A 19431-nucleotide genomic window follows, 5' to 3' on the forward strand; every position below is an offset into this window, starting at 1 on the left:
AGGTGCCCCCCTGCCGGTAGCAAGGGGTTGGAACTGGATGAGCTTTAAGGTCCCTTCCAACCCAAACCAGTCTATGGTTCTATGATTTCCCTCCTCCCAAAGGCTGGGAGAGGTTAGAGCTCCCTGCCCAGGCCCTACAATCCATGTTCACCGTGAGCCACCACGGCTGTGAGCTCCCCACAGCTCCCAGCCTTCCTAGGACCCCCTTCACGGGTCAGCTGTTAAGCAATTATTTCTATGCTTATATCCCATCCCGGGCATCGGCTCAGCTAAAGCGGCTTAACAACATTCATACGGCAGTTACGGATCAGAAACTTCAAGGCAAAACTCAGGCTCAGGCTGCAGAATTGGCCAGGACTGGCCCCCAGGGACTGCCCAGCCTGAACACATGTAGTTGCTGTCTCCTCCACCCCAGGTAGTTATAAATGCCTGGTTAATTTTATCTCGGGTTGCTGGAGCAGAAAACCATGAAGGTGCTGTTGCTGCTCCCATGGTACACATGGCTTGAGCGGAACACAGGTTGCACTGCAGGCGGTTAACCCTTGCCTCAGCTGGCTTCCCGGCTACCTGCTGGGTTTAAACACAGCCGAGGAAAACCCCAGCTCTGCTTCTCACACCACTCCCTCCGACAGCATCTGTCCCCACAGCGAAGCTGCAAGGCAAGTGATCCCGGATCCATCATCCCAGTCACACTATCCAGGTCCCAGTACTGCAACAGCGCTGGGAAGGTCTGTCAGAAGGGCAGCAGCACCAGGCTCAGTGGCTTTGGTGTCCTGGCCACTAATGATTGCCCAATGGACTTGCCATCGGCGATGGTGCTGTATTTCAAAGCCCAGCCAGCATCTCCTCCAGCTCACACTGCTCAGGACAGCTGCAGGGACCTGAATGGTGTGACTGGTGTGCCCAAAGCTATGTCTCCCTCCACCCCTTTATCAGCAACAAAGCCTCTGCTGATAAAGGGCCTCAGGGATGCTGAGACCAAGGGACCATCCATGCCCAGGGACTGGGCATCCTCACCCAAGGGAGAGGGGTGAAACCCCAAATCAGCCCTCACAGGGGAGCAACAAGCTATCCCAAGTGGTGCAGAGGCCCCCACAGCCAATGACACGAGAAGGACATCTCATGCTGGTGGGGAAAGGCTGCCAGGCAGCACACCCAGCTTCGGGCATGATGTTTGGGACGCTCACCCAAAAAGCAGCACTGGCATCGCATTGTGGTTAGACATCATTGAGCATGGATGCTGCGGAACAGGACACCCAGTGTCTCCTCTACTCTGAGCACCGCATCCCCTCATTGCTCTCTCCTTCTCATTTCCCTCTCCCTCCTGTTTTTTCCACTAAATGCCCCAAAACAGTTCTAGTTCTAGTGAGCTGTGACCAGCCTGGATGAAATGACAGCTATTAAACAAAGTCAAATGCAAACAAAATGATTAAGCCCATGATTAATGATTAAGAGGCAGAAACGTCTAAGCCAGCTGAAAGCCTGCCCAGCACGTAACAGCAGCGGGCTGTCCCCCTGCCTGGTAACAGGCATCACGCAGGATCTGGGCAATGCAGAGCCTTTGGCTCAAGGTCCTCAAAAATGGACCCACCACTGGTTTGGCGGCCCCAGACAAGCCCTCCCCTGCTCTCCCTCATGTGCAAGAGCCTTGTGGGCCAGTCATGTGCCAGACATGGGGTGATGCAAAGGGGTGGGAAACTGCCCTAGTGGTTGTCACATGCCCTAATTGGGAGTTGGGGGCTGCATCTTCTCCTGGAAAGTGGTCCACAGCAGGGGCAAGCCTAGCTGCTTCCTCTTCTTGTGCGGGTGTTGAACAGCGTAAAGATAGGATGTGTACTGGAGCTCTGGCATAACCATTTTCTGGCAGGTTCTCAGTGTCCTGTTGTCTAAGCCTTGTTTGAGGTTGTACCCAAGGATATTTGCATCCCCTGACTGGAAAGGTAGGAGAGCTTTGTTCTTGATGTGATCCTTCCCCACTGCCTCCTGGTCCAAGAGACAGGTCTCCATGAGCTCCTTCTGTCTTGTTCGCAGGCGACTCACCTCCTTCTCCAGCTCCTCAAGGCCTACAGTCTCCTCAATTCTCCTCCAGAAGCTCTGGTTGAAGTGCAGGTAGAGATTCCAGTCAAGTGAGCACCATGCTTTTATCTGCTCCTCGCTTTCTGGAGTCAAGGTCTGGACAGTGTCCTGGCTTCTGGAATTGAGCTTAAAGTAAACCACATCATCCAGATCCCAGCACAAAGTGTGCTTCAAGAGGATCATGGACTCATCAAAGTATTCTGCTATCAAGATCAGGTGGAAGTTCTGTTCGATCTCCTCCAAGACTGCCTGAATGTACTTTCTGTTGTCCTCTGCATTGTTATCATAGCCAAAGTCAAACCACATGATATTCCTGGCATAGATGTTTTGCTTGTAATCTGCTGGATGATAATACTTCATGGGTGACGCCAGGTACTCGTTCACGTCTCTGGAGATCCTGAAGGCAGGGACAGTGTCCTTGTAGTAGATGTAGGAAGACTCCAGCAAAGGAATGGGGTTCCTCAGGATGGAGAAGTAGAAGGTGTTTGCTGCCATCACCTTTTGCACCTATTTGCCAGGAGGAAGAAGAGAGATTGTTAGTCTGGAGGCCCTGCTTGTTGAACCAGGTTTCTCCGCAGGTGTTGTGGCTCTTCCTTACCTCGGAGGGGTTAAACCGCAGGTGGTTGCACATGATGTTATAGTTTTGTCCTATGGCTTGGAATTCCTCCACAAAGTGGGCCAGGAAGGTGTTTGGGTAGCCCAGGTGGACAAGCTGGTCAGCTGGCAGGGCGACGGTGAGGTTGTACCTCTCTGCAAACCTGAACATGATGTTCAGGACGGTGCTGCTGGCCGTCTTGTGGGTTTTGAGGAACATGACGTTAGTCTTGGCATGGCAAGGCACGAAAGGTATCAGCAGTTCCTCGTGGCTCTTTGAGATTCTGCAGGAAGGCAACAGATGGGGAAAACAACCTCTCCAGTGCCATACCCCATCTCTGGGACCTGACAAAGCCAAACCTGAGCAGGTTCTCTTTCTGATACGACACCTGCAGCTGGGGCAGGGCACCAACCTAAATATTCCCCATCCCTCAGGCGTAGGTGTTGGACAGTTTTCTGCTTCTCCACGTTCTCACCCAAAAGCTTCAGCTCAACCCCCTTTTCTTTTTCCATATGGCTGGTTTTTCCCCAGAGATCTGCACTTTGGCTAATTTCATCACTTGCCTACCCAAATGTGGATCTAGGACATAACTTTGGGCCACTGCCCTTCCATTATTAGCCTAAAACTCATGAGTTAAACCAAGTGCCACAGGTCAGACCCTTGCTGCCCTGGGCAGAGGAAGTCACACAACCTTGCTTCTGCTGCACTTACATGTAGTCTTTGTGCTTCATATGGAAGAATCCCGACAGGAAGATGAGTCCCAGGCAAAGGCTGAAAATGACGAGACATTTGGTATGCCTGGAAAGAAAGGAGAGTTTCAGTGGATTTTTATCTGGTAGTGCCTCCTGAGCGTGAACCACTCAACACTGCTGATTGACCTTGGGAATGTTCATCACGGGAAGCACAATTTTATGCCTCCTTTGGCTCCCCCAGCTGTGTGAGCAGCTCTGGCATTGGAGGCAGGACAGTGCGAAATTGCATTTTCACTATCACTCTCCAAATTTTGTCCTTTGGCAAAACACAGCCTACTTCAGGCAGAGCATGAGAGCTTCTGACAGCCTCCTGCTCTGCTCTGCTGCCTTTTATTTTGCTTTTCTTTTAGCTCTCTGTGGCTCTAGAGCTTATTCACTGTTGAAACTTCTAGATCATTCACTAGAAGATTCCAAAATGCAGCAGATGTGGCTTGGGCTTTAAGTTGTTTTGAGAAGATAAAGTCACATTTATAGCATGGGATGGTCAAACTCATGGTTCCCCCTCTCCCAAGGAAGCGAGGAAGGCTCCAAGCCTGCCCAGTCCAAGGGTCAATGGGGGCACATTGCTTGCTGCAGGCTGGACCTGGTGGTCCTTTCTACTGTCCTTCTGGCCAAGGATCCTCACACATGGTCCTGCTGTACAGAGTGGTGGCTTTCGTATCCTACAGCTTGTGCCATGTGAAAGACACTGAATCGCTCCTCCCGGTTGACCTTACATGAATGCAACCACCAGCTTCATTGGGCATGGTCTATAGCCTCCCACTGACTGGCCACAGTATCTGGCCATGGAAAACCAGAGAGAAGATTGGAGCAAAGTCCAGCACAACACAAAGAGCTGCACATAAACCCACAGCCACCATAGCCAGCTGCACTAGCTACAACTTGGGGGCCACGAACCAGAGGTAAACACAGTGGAAGCGTGGAGACAGGTGGTGATGCTGTAACACTGTGATGGCACTGCAGAAAAGCGTTCCTATACTGTTCCCAAGTGGGCTGTCCCTTCTAGAGCCCTGACCCATGGGATTCCTCCAAGTAGGTCCTTGAAGAGGCCAAAATTTACTCTTCTGAAGTCCAGGGTTGTAAACCTACTTATTGCCCTGCTTCTTCCATGCAGTATCCTGAGCAACACCATCTCATAAGCTCATGGAATCAGAATCACGTAGGTTGGAAAAGACCTTTAAGATCATCAAGTCCAACCATTACCCCAGGACTGCCAAGACCACCAATAACCGTGTTACTGAGGGCCTCATCTACATGGTTTGTGAACACTTCCAGGGACAGTGACTTCACCACTGCCCTGGGCAGCCTGTGCCAATGTCTGAACACCCTTTCAATGAAGTAATTGTCCCTAATATCCAGTCTAAACCTCGCCTGGCACAGCTTGAGGCTGTTACCTCTTGTCCTGTCGCTTGTTACTTGGGAGGAGAGAATGACCCCATGTCACTACTTTCAGGTAGTTGTAGAGAGCGATAAGGTCCCCCCTGAGCCTTGTCCTCTCCAGACTAAACACCCCAGTTTCCTCAGCTGTTCCTCATCACACTTGTGCGCCAGATCCTTCACCAGCTCCGTTGCCCTTCTCTGGACCCACTCCACCATGAGACAGAGCTCGACACATTCTGGTTGCTCTCTCACATAAAGAGCAATTCCTCCACTTCACTTGCTGGCCTGTCTTTCCTAAGAAGAACATATGCACCCATGACAGCACTCTGGGCATGTGAGCTATCGCATCATGTCTCTGTGATCACAATCACAGCTTTGCCCTGGGATCACACACAGATCCCCAATTCTTCTCATTTATTCCCAACGCTGCATGTGTTGGTGACAGGCACTTCAGAGAGGTGATCACGCATGCAGCTTCCCCAAAGGGTGCGGGAGAATCCACTGTAGCCACACACACCCCTGAGGTGGTTGTCCTTCTGGTTCTCACCTTGGGAGGCAGCTAAGGAACAATTGTCACTGCTGGGGGGTGCTTCTTGTCCCATGGTGCCAACAACACTACCTTGTGGCATGGTGCTTGTTCCCCTGCCTGGGGATGTATGGACGGAAAGATACCTGTGTTCCAGCTTAGGGGGTGAGTGGGGAATGGGGACAGAGAGGGGTCTGCAGACACCTTTGCCCCACTGCCCCTCAGCGCAGCAAAGGCAAGCAGTGGAGGTGTTCAGGAGAAGGACCAAGGGCCGGGATCAAGGTGATCCTCAGGAAGGAGTGCAGGGAAGTGGGGACTGGAGGGAGATGAGAGGAGGGGGCTGCAGGTACGCAGGGTGCTGGTCAGTGTGCTCGTGCAGCCGATCCTGTCCCCAGCACCCCTGGGGCTCAGCCACCCACTGCTGCACCCACAGAGCCTGTCACTGGCTTCAGCGTGTCCTGCAAACCTGCACCAGGGGTTCCACCACCCGCTCTGCGCCCGCTGCCCTGGCACAGCTCTGCGAGAGCCAGCACTGCTCTTGAAGACTGTTCCCTTAGTGTCACATACACACACCTTTGTCACAAGACTGCGAGTCTGACCGAGCCACTTCTGCATCTGTTTGTGCTGGGCCAACAGACACCCTATTCAGCGTTGGCTAACCCCCCCCCCATCCTTTAATGCCCTCCAGAAAAGACACCTCCCACTTGTCTGAGAGCTATTTTGCTGCTTTCACATGCACAAGCTGAAGGTGAACCAGAGAAGCACCTGATGTTATGGAGGACAGAACTGATCTTTCACAGTTACAGCCACAAGCAGAGGGATTTCATAACCATTGGCCTGCCAATGGGAGCGTGCAGGACATGATGCATGGGATCATGGCTGCAGTGGTTTCTTCCTTCCTCACACGAGGAAGCATTTCACTGGGGGTGCATGAAGTGTGGCATAGCTGAGAGTTGCAGGGTACAATCAGAGCCAGCATCTACTTTTTTGGCACATTAATATAGTCTTTTGCAAAGCAAAGTTCAAGAGAGAAAGCCACAACTCGAACACTGAATGAAAGTCAACTAAGCACGAAAGACGTGCAACAGCCTGAGAGACCTTTGAGGAAGCACTTGGGACCCGATCGCCAAGCCACAGAATTTTTCCTGGAAGCAAAACAACTTGGGGAGCTGTCAGCAGGGCTGCACCAGAGGCTCAACCCGCCTCCCCAACCCGTGCCATCTCCCGGCCAGGAAGAAAACATGGAAAACTACCTCTCAGGTCACACTTGGATGTGCTGCTATGGATGCTTTAAGGCCTGGGACAACCTTCTGGCTTGTTTGGCTTAAGCTGAAAATAACAGTTCTCTGTGTTGACCTAACAAGGTTCTTTCAAATTAAAAGACTTGGAGTACATGAAGGAAACAATCACATCAAAATTAATCTCCACCCTGCAGCAAACTGCAACTAACTCCATAGGTTATTAATAACTTCCAGGGATTACCTGGACCAGACCTTTCTACCTTAATTGTGCACCCGCCGTGTTCCCGTTCCCCTCCCCTTACCTTGAAGTGCACCGGGGGCTCTTCATGCTGCCTCACTGCTGCGAGCTAGAAAATACCTCCTTTGTGAATCGACTCCACTACTCCTTTTGTCTACAGGCTCCTGGCCTCTCAGTGGACACGTCTCTGTTTCTGCATCCCATCACTGCTGTAAGTGGCTGGGATAGGTGAGGATGAAGGGAGTGGCTAGGTGTTCCCAGGGGTGGGAGGAAGTTAATTAATAAGCCATGAAAAGCTCTGCTATGGCATGACATTAATACAGGTGTAAAGAGCTGCCTCGGGAGATGGGGCGTGCAACGGTTTTGTAGGGAAGTAAGGATTTAGCAGGGACCCCTCAATGGGGACCCCCTTCTCTCCTGGTGCAGGAGGGAGGCATGGGGCTTTGATCCAGGCATGCTGCTGGTGGCAGGGGGCTGGAGGAGGGCATCACTGGCCCCTTTGTCACCCCACACACCGTCACATCGCTTGTTCAGTGCCCCTTCCCTGCCCACAGCCAAGCTGCTTGGTGCCTTGGTCAGTGCCCGCTGTGCTGTTCCTCCACTTCTTGCTCAGTGGTTTAGGACTGTAAATCACTGCCAGACACTTTTGACAACAAGAAATAAGGAATAGCAAAACAGGAATGGTGTTCACCTGTTGGAAATTCCCCTCAAAACATTTAGGCTTCAATCTCTTTCCCAGTAAAAATGCAATTCTTGTAGCTGGAGGTTACGAGCTTAAAGACTTTGCTGAATCTAGGCCATGGGAGAGAAAGCTCCTGGCCCTAAAGACGTGTTACTTTATGGTTTGCCTACAAAGTGAGTTTCTGGTGTTACTAACAACCATTACAACTTGCATTACACAGCAATCTGAGATTCCACCAAGGCTCCTGCAGGTCTCGAGATGGGGTAATCTCCCTACTCCACATGCCAGGGGTGACGTTCGATGCTCTCCTAGTTTGGTAAACAGTTTGCCCACATCTCCCAGCCTGGAACAGGGGATTAAGCTGTTGCTTTTTGTCTTTTATGGCCATGCCACTTCCCACGCACCTCTTGACACGGTCCCCTTTCTCTCCCCACCCCTGGTGCTCACCTTTCTAAACCTTATATGCTGGTGCCCCAACCTGCCACACCAAGAGCCAAGTCCTCAGCGTTCTGATATCTTTCACCTATGCCGATACCTCTTCAGAGTGCCCACACATACAGCATTTCTTTTTAACTCACAGCTTCCTCGGGCCAGCTCCAACTCCAGCACTTATCAAGATTCACAGATTAACAAAGGATAGGGTTGCTTTCCTTGAGTTTCTTGGTAGAATGAGAGCCAGTGTGCTGCTTTACAAAGAATTTCTAGGCTTAGTCTTGGCACAGTGTCAGCTGCTGCTGGCAAGGGGGTCGCGTTTAGTAGACTTCTGTCTCCTGTTACATTAGACGCATCAGCTGCGTGCTTTCTTGCTCAGAACCTGGTAGAGCCCAGAAATCACACCAGACCATTTTTTACACTGTTACAATTGATTCATTGCTCTCTCCTGGGGTGTTGTGCATGAATCATCAGGTTTGGTTACGCAGGAATGTACGGTGCCATGCAGAAATATTTGGCTTCATGTGGGGCCAGGCTGCTCTGGGACTGTAAGCGAAGGTCAGCCAGCTGACGCAGGACTAGTTAGCTGGGGCAGGATGCTGAGTTAATAGTTCCATGCTGCCTCTGCTTCAGGCACCCGCTTCCTCCTTCCCCCAGCACAGCATCATATGGTGGGGCAGTTGTTCCTGCTGCATCCCCTCCCAGCTTCTTGCACAACCCCAGCCTGCTCACTGATGGGCTGGGTAAGAATCAGAAAGGACCTTGGTGCTGTGCACGCACTGCTCAGCCTCAGCTACAACATCCCTGTGCTACCAACACTAGTCACAAATCCAAAGCACAGCATCAGACCAGCTACTGTGAAGACAATGAACTATCCCAGTCAAAATGAGTACAGAGTCAAGCCCTTCCTCACTGTGCCAGAAGGCCACTGCCTCAAAGTGCTGAGCATCCACATTGTTCTAATATTTAAGTCTGTCCCAGCAACACCCCTCCACCCCCCGGAATTTTGACAAGAAATTCCTACCAAAATGATTCTTTATAAAAATATTCCCCCTCCACCCCCATATACCCACCTTGTCTCTCCCTCTTATATACAACAGTAAACCAATATTTGAAAGCATCATTGAGAATGTGGAAGAGAAGGATAACACCAGTGTTCAGGTCTAGGAAAGATACTATGAAATAACCCTGTGATAACTCCTCCCTTCCATTCCCTCACGGTAACTGTTCTATGGTTTAGCTGAAACAGTAAACTTACATTGAGCATAAGGATCTTCGTGTGTTAAGATGGCTAAATGTAGCTGTGCCAGGATTTCCCCGGCCACAGCACTAGGTTGTCTGTCAGCCCTGACTCCCTCCCTAGCACTCTCTCCATATGTAGCTGAAAAAAAAGCAGTGTGGAAAGTTCTGCTTCCCAAAAAGAACAGTTCACGTGCAAAGCCTGTATTTTAAACAGTTATGGTCAGTGGTTTGAGGGGGGAGGCGGGCGACAGAAAGAATGGCATAGGAAAAAGGCACAGAATACAAACAGCCTGATCCAGAAAGAACGAGCTGCATCAGCTTAACTTGGCAGAAAGCAAATCCTGTACATTTCTTCTCTGGACTTCCCATATTTTTGCACCACCTGATGCACAACAGCAGCACAGGCCGACTGCGTTCCACACTGTCTTCTCTTTCCTAATGACAGCAACATTCACCCTGCTTAACCTCAGAAGAACATGATCGGCTCCTCTCTGAGCGGTACTGAGGAATGAAGGGGGAGGTGGGGGGTGCACCGATAGTGGAGTGAAAGAGGGAGGTGAAGGGAAGAGACCAGAGGGCAGGGCTTGATATTGGCACTGCAGGTTGAATAACAGATGGAGGTATTGCAGTTAAAAACATCCGTGTGGTCGAGAGAGTTGTGACCTCAGATTTATATTGTGACAGTGTTGCAACACAGTGCTGAGTGTAAGCCACCATCCTTAATGCAATCCAACCGCTCATAGCCTTATAGAGATGGTGTTCTGGTTAAAAACAGGATTATAAAATACTTTCCAGGATTATTTTCTTCCAAGAAAGAGGCTCTGGGTGGAACACCTCTTTCACTGCACTGTGGAAGAGCAGAAATCACGGAAAAGCAGCTAATGGAGAATACAGTTACTGGATAACATAACCACCTTTCCTAGTCTCATGGAGTCCAGTGAGGCCTCCCAAACCAGTAGACCTGAGTAAAAACCATTGATTGCCACCCTCTGAGCACAGCCTCTGAGCCAGCTTCCTGCCCGTCCTGCAGATACCCCTCTGGTCTGTGCTGTGCCAGCTTGCCCAGGAGAAAACTGTGGGAAACAGTGGTGACAGGACCGACGCTTTCCCAACATCCAGGCACACAGCATCCACTGCTCTCCCCACGTGGACAGAAAATGTTACTTTATTGTAGAAGGTGGTTGGGTTATTGACACAATTTACTTCTGGTAAATCCCTGGGCTTTTCCCAACCTTCTACTTCATGTGGATTGAACAGTCTGGGTTAAGAGTGACATGGATTGGTAAACACAGATGTGACTAGCGAACACTGATTAGACCCAAAGATGACTCACTAGCAGAAGGCTTGGCCTGTCCTCTGACAGGGTGACCATGTGGTTTTGTACACCAAACTGTAAATGATGACAATCACTCCTGTCATCTCAAAAGCAGAGACAGACTGTAGAGGGGAAAAAAAAAAACCAACAAAAAACCCCATCACAGAATAAAATCATCCAGTTGGAAAAGACCTGCAACGATCGTCTAGTCCAAACGATGACCTGCCCACTTCAGGGCTGACCAAAATTTAAAGCATGTTATTATGGGCATTGCCCAACTGCCTCTTGAAACACTGACAGGCTTGGGGCATCAACCACCTCTCCAGGAAGCCTGTTGCAGTGTTTGACCACTTTCTGGTTAAAGAAATGCTCCCTAATGTCCAGTCTAAACCTCGCCTGGCACAGCTTTGAGCCACTCCCATGCATCCTATCACTGGATCCCAAGAAGAGGAGATCAGCACCTCCCTCTCCAGGTCCCCTTCTCAGGAAGCTGTAGAGAGCAATGAGGTAGCTCCTCATCCTCCTTTTCTCTAAAGGAGACAAACCCAGAGTCCTCAGCTGCTCCTCACAGGACATGGCTTCCAGCCCTGTCACCAGCTTTGTTGCCCTCCTCTGGGCACATTAAAATACCTTCACATCCTCCATAAACAGTGGGGTCCAGAACTGCCCACAGTACTCCAGGTGAGGCCACACCAACACCGAGTACAGTAGGACAATCACCTCTTTTGGCTGTCTGGTTTTGCTGCATTTAATGCACCCGAGGACGCAGTTTGTCCTCTCAGCTGCCTGGGCACACGCTTCTGGCTCCTGTGAGCCTGCTGCCACCCAGCACCCCAGATCCTTCCCTGCAGAACTGCTCCCCAGCCACTTCTCTCCCTGTTTGTGCTTGTGCCTGGTGCTACTCTGTCCCAGGTGTGAGATCCAGCACTTGTTAGATTTTACACCACTGATTACTGCCTGATGCTCCATTCTGTCTAGATCCCTCTGCAAGGTCTTTTGTCCCTTCAGAGAGTCAACAGCACTCCCAGCTTAGAATCACAGAATGGTTTGGGTTGGAAGGGACCTTAAAGCTCATCAAGCTCCAACCCCCTGCCATGGGCAGGAACACCTCCCACTAGACTAGGTTGCTCCAAGCCCCATCCAACCTGGCCTTGGACACTGCCAGGGATGGGGCAGCCACAGCTTCTCTGGCCAACCTGTGCCAGTGTCTCACCACCCTCAGAGATAGTGCTGTCAGCAGAACTGCTAATGGTGCATTCAACTCCTGCATCCAGATCACTGGTAGAAGTATTGAACAGTGCTGGCCCTAGGACTGAGCCCTGAAGAACACTGCTGGTGACTGGCCACCAGCCAGATGTAGCTCCATTCACTGCAACCCTTTGATTTCTGACCTTCACTCAGATGGTGGTATAACACCCCCATGTTTTTCTCCTGTGCTTCCGATACTTCACTCGCACACCCTAAGCGTGACACCAGCCTCCTCTGGCTAGTGTCACTTCACTACAGAGCAAACTAAGGGGAAAGAGAGCTGGAATATCCACATACAATAGCTGCATGCTTGGTTTCAGTGCTCAGGTTAAACAGGAAACTCACACAAACACAATAATGTGCTCTTCAGAAACAGCAGGCACCCCTAAAAAGAGGAACCGTGTTCCTTTATTTGTTCCATCACCTTAAGGAAATAAAACAAGGAGCATTCCATGTGCTTGCTTGATCCATGAATTTGTTTATGCCTAAAGTGCAGTTACTGAGCTACAGGTGCCACCCTTGTGTGGTGGTATCTGCCCACTTCTCAGTGTGTGTTGCTCTCAGGAACTGGAGGGCAGCATCTTGTACGGGTTGAGGATCCCTTTGGGGTCTAACATGGCTTTGAAATGCTGCATTAGAAGAACTGCCTCCTTGGGTTTGCTGTACTGAATGAATTGCTTTTTCTTGAAGCCCAGTCCATGCTCTGCACTGATACTGCCGTTGTATCTTGCAGTCCACTCATACACAAACGGCTCAATGGCATCCAGCAGGGAATGGTTATAGGACTCTGCCGTGATGTTCAAGTGCAAGTTTCCATCTCCTGCAAGAAAACATTGCAGAGGTGGGTCTGTAAGAAACACTCAGTGGTCCCACAACGGAGACTCATTACTGCCTTCTCCATGTACCCAAACAATGGTGCCTTTGTTAGTCTCCAGACTGCGTAAAGGACAATTTGCTATCCTTCTACAAACATCAGCATCTATATGAACAAATAATTCAAGCAGGATCTTTGTTTTTCCATGCCTTCAGTGCAACATTTGAGGAAGGGTTCTGAGTTAAGTACTTTAAAATTTCCATATTTGTGATTTTAAAATTCAAACTGTGCTGCCTTAGTTACTGTTCGACTACAGAGGTGGCACGCCAAGGACTGTCCCAGTGGTGTTTCATAATGATCGTTAGATTTTAATATGGCCCTTCATCACTTTCTCTCTCCCTATTATGTTTGTGCAATGTTCTAAACACACTTTGGCACATGTCAACAGAAACAGAGCAAGCAGAATATTTTCCTCTTTTGCTACTTGTGTGTGATGGTGTTTGATTAAGCACATAGTTGTTGGGTATTCAGGAGACAAAATACACAAAGATAAACACAACTTTACTCATTCTCACTCCGGAACCTCTTCCTGCATCCCAGCAAACCCTCACAGTACACAGCTTAACCCCCAATACCAAGACCTACCAGGGGCAGCCTTTGTTATGTAGGCTTGCCTTTTTGTCTTTCCATGTCTTTCAAATCATCTCAAAACAAGCCTACTGGTGATTTGGTTTTTTTTATTTTAAACAGAACAGCTCTGCTAAGCTACCAATTTACCAATGTATAAATCAAATTAGTTCCAAAGCATCCTGACAAATGTATCAGCCTTTCTATGTGTTACTTTTATCACTCTCTTTTGAAAGGTTAATTACTCAGACAAAATTGATTTCCAATATGACTGATCATTTTGGACAAAAAAAGTGTTACCAAAGGTGTCCAAGTACAAATTGATGGTCCAATTAAACGACCTATATTTTTCAATAAGAAGTAGAGAGCAAGAATCCACATCCCTCTTGCATTCAGCTCTGAGGCCCCCAACACAAGAGGGATATGGAGCTGCGTGAGCAAGTCCAGAGGAGTGCCACAAAGAAGCTCTGAAGAGACAGGCTGAGAGAGCTGGGCTTGTTCAGCCTGGAGAAGAGAAGGCTCCGGAGAGACCTTAGAGCAGCTTCCAGTGCCTAAAGGGGCTGACAAGAAATCTGGAGAGGGACTTTTTACAAGGGCACGTAGTGATAGGACAAGGAGAAACGGCTTTGAGCTGACACAGGGGAGATTTAGAATAGATTTAGGAAGAAATTCTTCCCTGTGAGGGTGGTGAGACACTGGCGCAGATTGCCCAGAGAAGCTGTGGCTGCCCCATCCCTGGCAGTGTCCCAGGCCAGGTTGGGCACAGGGGCCTGCAGCAACCTGGTCTAGTGGAAGGTGTCTCTGTTCACAGCAGGGGGTTGGAACTGGATGAGCTTTAAGGTCCCTCACCCAAACCACTCTGTGATTCCATGAATACACAAATTACCAGTTCAGTGTCTGGCTGTCTAGAAACCTGCCATTTATATATAGAATACAGTCTGAAAGCAGTGAAATTTGAACTCAAAGATCCCCATGCATCCTCATCTTCTGACAGCTCCTGGCTATTTAGTCTATGTCTCTCACTAATCCAAAAAACAACCTTTAAACCTATTAGGAAGTTACCCAGCAAAACCTGGAGCACAAATCAGCCATTGCCTCATTTCCCAACATCCATACTTACCTAAGTGGCCATAGCCCACCACGTTTTTGGCACTCAGGCCCAGCCGAGCCCTGGTGTCAGTCACAAGATCATACAGCTTTCCCACAGGGAGGGAGATGTCGTATTTGTAGACACAGCCATCGTGAGTAAGGGCCTCTGTGATCCTCTCCCGCAGGCTCCACAGCGTCTGGTCAATCAAAGATCAAAGATATCCACATAAACCAAGTACCTCTTGGGTTCCATGCACTGTGGCATGGAAGGAAAAAGAGCCTTGATTCTTTGCATTTAACATCAACATCTGATTTCCCTCGATATCCTCCGCTTCTTGGAAGCTAGCAATAATACTTTCTTGGCAGCATTGTACAGTAAAGTGATACACCAACTCTTCAAGCTTCTAGTACCCCAGAGAGAAAGAACACAGGCATGGGCATTCTCTTCAAAGCTGTTGTGGGTTTCCCAAGATCTGGGGATATGCCTCTGCTACTGAATTGCACGGGCTGGTTTGGGAACTGGGGCTGGAAGAAACATGGGTCAGCGTAAAAGACTTACGTTCAATGGACACAAAACACTGTCCTTCTTACCAAGACACTACGTGTCTGTCCTGCTCCCAGGGACGACAGTCTCTGGCTCTAACACACCCCTGTCCTGCTGACCTAGAGGACTTTGCTCACTCCTGGCCTTGCTGGAAACTCAACTTCTGGTTTCAATAGTTTTCAGGCAGTTTGGGTCCTGCAACTACTGAAAGATGTAGTACATTACTCTGATCTTTTTAAAAGAGGGAACTGAAGCCCCAAATACTTAGGCCTTCCGGGAAGAGTCAGCAGTGGTAGGTATTCTCTCTTAGCATTCTTACTCAAGTACCAGGTCAGTCAGGGACATTTATAGCAAACATCAGTCTGCACACTTCCCTATTAAAAATACAAATTCAAGTAGAGAATCATGTCGAAGAGATTTGTGCAAGAGGAAATGATGACTTGCTTTTATTTTCTTCTCATCTGTTGCCACAGTTCCATCAGTGACCAAACCAGAAGTCATGGCTTGTTCTAGGAAGTTGTTCAATTTTTCTTCATCATGGGTTGAGTTGGAGCCCGAAGTTTCAATTAAAACATAAAAAGGGCTGTCTGAAAGTGAGGGAGAACAAAATAAGCAGATGCTCTGGGGAAAAAGCACAGGAATATAGCACAGGTTCTGAAGCTTTTCCCAAGCTTGGCAGATTTCCGGAGGTTGCTCTACTGCCCAGATTCTCTGGTGCCAGTCCAAGGGCAGCTAAAGTATCAATCCTTTATCTCTAGGGCATTCTCTGACATGCTATATCCCCTACCTAGTCACTGCTTTTCAGAAAACCAGCAGTTTTGTGGGAACAAGTAGAAATAACAAATCTTATCTTAAAAGGCTTCCACCAAATGTCTTTGGAATTGAATACTGGGTACAAAAATTATGAGGGATGCCCACAGGCTCATTGATACACATATATAAATAGAAAAGCTAGGCTAAAAATCCCCAAGCAGTATAATGCCTCTTCCTACAGCATGAATGACACTGGTACCTGTCACTGGGCTGGATAGCTTGAGATGTCTTTCAACCAATTCCATGCACTTCTCATCCATGAACTCATAGGCAGACAGGATCTCTCCCAGCATGGCTCTGCAGGTTGTAAATGTTTCCAGAACCTTAGTGAAACTCTGACACCCTGTAAACAGAACACAGAGAGGAATGAGGAACAAAAAACAGGCTCCCAAACCCTTGTAAACAGACCTAAAAAGTCCATCAGGCTTCAAGTAAAGCAGGGACATCCCTGCTGAGGCTCACTCAGAAGTAGCTGTGCCTAGCCGTGTACCCTGCTGAGCCAGACCCTGTCCTTCAGACTTGACTTCCCAGCCTTGCCCTGTCACTATGGCCTCACCTGGTAACCACTGGGTTGGACAGAGTGCTTACTATCACCAGACTTGCCCTGCTCACATCGCGTGGTTAGTCAGACCAGGCCCTCACTAGTGAGAATAGTGTCCTTCCTGCCTCTTCATCCTCCTAAGCTCCTGGCCTCCCTTCCTTTGCAGAACAACCTGCCCTTGCAGGTATTTCACACATTCACCACAGATGTAAAAGATCTGCACAGATACTTTAACATCTAGCACCATACTATTTCTCAGAAACAAAGTGATGCTGGCAGTCTAGCTCAGCATGCTGACCAGTGCTTTCTTCACTCCATTCCTCTTCCCTTCCCAGCCTCTGAATTCAGGTGTGAACTTAGTAGCAGCTCCTACCTAGGAATGCTAGGTTCACAGCCTTTGGTTTCTGAGGACAGAGTATGGAGACAGCAGTGATAACTCCCAAGGTCCCCTCAGATCCGATGAAAAGCTGCTTCAAATCATAGCCAGTGTTATCTTTGCGCAGAGAGGCCAAACAGTCCAGAGCTGAGCCATCAGCCAGCACCTGTGGGAATCCAGAGACCAGTCAAAGCACCTGCGTAGAAATCTGCTACTACCAAGCTAATGACCAGTGAACCCCAGTGCAGCCCATTCCCAGAGTCTTGTCCCTGTTTCTCCATTCCCAGCTCTTCCTCCCCTCTATATCCTACTTGAATCTTCCCCAAAACTTTTGTGCTTCTTTTTTTACGGTACTGTTTGCACGTGTTCCACCAGGACAAGTAATAACAGGAGACTGAATTTCTCTGCTTTTCTCACTAGTGGTGAAGATCATTACTCCACAGAAAGAAGGAACGCTATTTAACCCAGTGAACACAGTTAACCAGAATGAAGTAAGCTCTCCACTTGAGCCTTCAATCGAGGCTGAATGTCTCCAAGACATGTTATTAAAGGCTGTTTTCACACTAGAGGGACTAACCTGAGAAGCAAAAGCTCTCCTTTCTGGGTCTACACAATAAAACCAAACAAGGCTTTTGTTACCTACCTAATTTATTTCCTCTTAGGCTTTTTGCTTCCAAGCCCCGAAATCTTTTAGAACTAATCCCAGCCTTTACAGAGGCACAGGCCTGTAGGACAGAAGCAGGCTGAGGAACAGCAAAGACTCTAGGAGAAAGCCAGCAGCCAAACAAACCCAAAGTGGACAGTTCTATTAAAAGTCAAGTGACCACCCACTTGAAGACAGTGCTGTAGGATGAGATTAGCAGAATGTTCCAGAGCCCCACTGCTCTACAGAGGAACCAACCTCATGCAGGTAACTTGGGATCACCAAATCTCTCCCTACCTTCTCACTTCTCCGGATTAGAACACCATCTAATACCACTTCTGTCAGTAAGGACAGACGTGGAAGCTGGGAACTGTGGTAGCAATAAGAGATGCTACACACTTGCTGACTCCTTCTCAATAAAGCCACAGAAGGAAAAGTTAAGTGGAAGCCTGGAGAGGAACTGGTCTGCATAATAGATATAATAGCTAATAGATAGCTAAGGGCTAGAACAGCAGGAAATGGTATGAAGTAGAGGTTTAAACACAGAAAGGAACTGCCAGGTACTCGCCTTACCACTTCCAGTCCTAGCACTGTCCCTCGGAGAGAGCCGTATCTCAAGAGCCGTAGGCCTCCAGCATTAGTGGCCACATTGCCACCGATGTGGCAGCTCCCCTTCGCCCCCAAGTCAAGCGGCATGATAAATCCCTGCTCCTCCAAGTACTCGTTGAGCTTCTCCAAGATGCAGCCAGCTTGGCACACAAGGATTCCTAAAACATAAACAACCTGCTACAAGCTGATACTCAAGAAGAAGGTAAATACAACATGTATTTTTTGTCTGCTACTGTTACAACTTAAGGATTACATCAACAGCAGGAGCCTGGATGAAAAAAGCCTCTGACATCCCCTATGATCCTTGCTGATCCTGTAGCTATTGGCTCCAAGGAAAACGGCTGGTTCAGGGCCTGAGGCTCATTTCTGTGCCTTGCATCTTACAATATTTACCAGACACCTTGTCAAAGCTGGTGATCCGGTTCATGAGAACAGTGGAGAGAATGATCTCATCAAAGACAGGAACGCTGCCCCCAACAAGGCCTGTGTTACCCCCCTGTGGGTTCACTGCCAGGTTCCTCTCGTAACAGTACCTGGAAGGAAAAAGGTTTCTGAAGTCTTACACATTTTAAGGCCCTAATCCAATCTATTAGAAGAGTTTCACCTCCACATAGATGTCTACTATTGTGACAGTGCCTAATGCTCCTTAAAATTAAGCAGCATTTAGCCTAAAGATTAAAGTGACACAGAGGGATAGTTTCACTGCAAAAGTGAGAAAGCACAACTCCTTACTGAACTCATCTCAGCACTGAGCAAAGGAGCGAGCACTTGGGGTTATCCCTGTGCATATCTACAGATCTGCCACACAACACCTGCCTGGAAATCACTGCTCACACTTGCATTTATAGCAAGCTATTTATGTAGCCATTTCTGCTAACAACCTGACTTCCTCAGTGGGCTCTGACAACAGTTTAAGACATTACTGGCCTCTTCCCACCCTTAAGAAATGAATGCCCTGTAGGTGATGAAGCTCATGTATCCTGCCAGCCTGCACCATCCCTGCAAAGCACCCCCATCACATCCTCTCTGAACTCAGAGAGGATCCTGCACAATGGACGGCACAAAGCCGCGCAGCACCATGAGCAGGTTCCTGCAGCTTTTAGCTCTCCAGCCAAACAGTGATCTCACATCCTGACGCTCACAACAGCAAACCAGGGAAATTTTCTTACTGATTAAGTGGTCAAAACATCAGCTCCTCAAACTGCCCGATTCTGGCCTAACCTTTACCTTTTCAGACACACCTTCCTGAATCCTTCAACACAACTGCTCCTCTTGAGCACTGGCAGTGACTGATTCCCACAAAAAAGCAGAAAAATCATCAGTACTAAATCCACTTGCCCACCTCCTCCCCCTCTGCTCCTCTCCTTCACACTAAGCACTCTTAAGACCCTTCTACTCAAAGCCATCAACATTGATTTGAGAAGCCTGTTGGTTCCCACAGCCTTTGCAAGCACACCTGGCCAGGACAGATGAGTTTTATCTTGTACAACAAACAAAAGTTTGGCCTTTGTGTCTGACTGATACTGACACGACACATCACCCCAGAAAACCAAGGGCCAAGGAGAGCAGTGGGCCTGAGTGAGCATAAGTCACAGGTAGAAGTCCGTTTCTGCCTTGAAAAATTTCATCTCCCTAAGTGAAAACATTC

The 19431-nt window shown here is 48.8% G+C and overlaps 2 protein-coding genes across 2 annotated transcripts in view; both read right to left on the minus strand.

Annotated features, from left to right (window-relative positions):
* Positions 1 to 1722: 1722 nt before the first annotated feature.
* Positions 1723 to 6898, minus strand: GAL3ST2 (galactose-3-O-sulfotransferase 2). Its single transcript, XM_010015041.1, has 4 exons — positions 6873 to 6898; positions 3383 to 3469; positions 2675 to 2954; positions 1723 to 2583 (listed from the first exon to the last, which is right to left on the minus strand). Exons 1-4 carry the CDS (start codon positions 6896 to 6898, stop codon positions 1723 to 1725), a joined length of 1254 nt encoding a protein of 417 aa, XP_010013343.1.
* Positions 6899 to 12287: 5389 nt separating this feature from the next.
* D2HGDH (D-2-hydroxyglutarate dehydrogenase) overlaps positions 12288 to 19431 on the minus strand; it is a gene marked incomplete at its 5' end in the record, with an annotated part of 8343 nt that continues 1199 nt past the window's right edge. Inside the window, 7 exons of the mRNA XM_010015037.1 lie at positions 12288 to 12547; positions 14289 to 14454; positions 15246 to 15388; positions 15814 to 15957; positions 16529 to 16697; positions 17748 to 17941; positions 18177 to 18316. Coding sequence (XP_010013339.1) covers positions 12288 to 12547; positions 14289 to 14454; positions 15246 to 15388; positions 15814 to 15957; positions 16529 to 16697; positions 17748 to 17941; positions 18177 to 18316 — 1216 coding nt within the window. The remainder of the gene's footprint in view (positions 12548 to 14288; positions 14455 to 15245; positions 15389 to 15813; positions 15958 to 16528; positions 16698 to 17747; positions 17942 to 18176; positions 18317 to 19431) is intronic.

Source organism: Nestor notabilis, unplaced genomic scaffold (assembly GCF_000696875.1).
Source record: "Nestor notabilis isolate BGI_N333 unplaced genomic scaffold, ASM69687v1 scaffold835, whole genome shotgun sequence".
Taxonomy (NCBI): domain Eukaryota; kingdom Metazoa; phylum Chordata; class Aves; order Psittaciformes; family Psittacidae; genus Nestor; species Nestor notabilis.

Excerpts from the sequence above, each read along its gene's own strand:
- GAL3ST2 (XM_010015041.1), bottom strand. The coding sequence starts at position 6,898 with ATGAAGAGCCCCCGGTGCACTTCAAG. Across the intron at positions 3,470-6,872 it reads AGCCCCCGGTGCACTTCAAG|GCATACCAAATGTCTCGTCA; the intron begins GTAAGGGGAGGG and ends CTTTCTTTCCAG. Across the intron at positions 2,584-2,674 it reads TGCGGTTTAACCCCTCCGAG|GTGCAAAAGGTGATGGCAGC; the intron begins GTAAGGAAGAGC and ends CCTGGCAAATAG.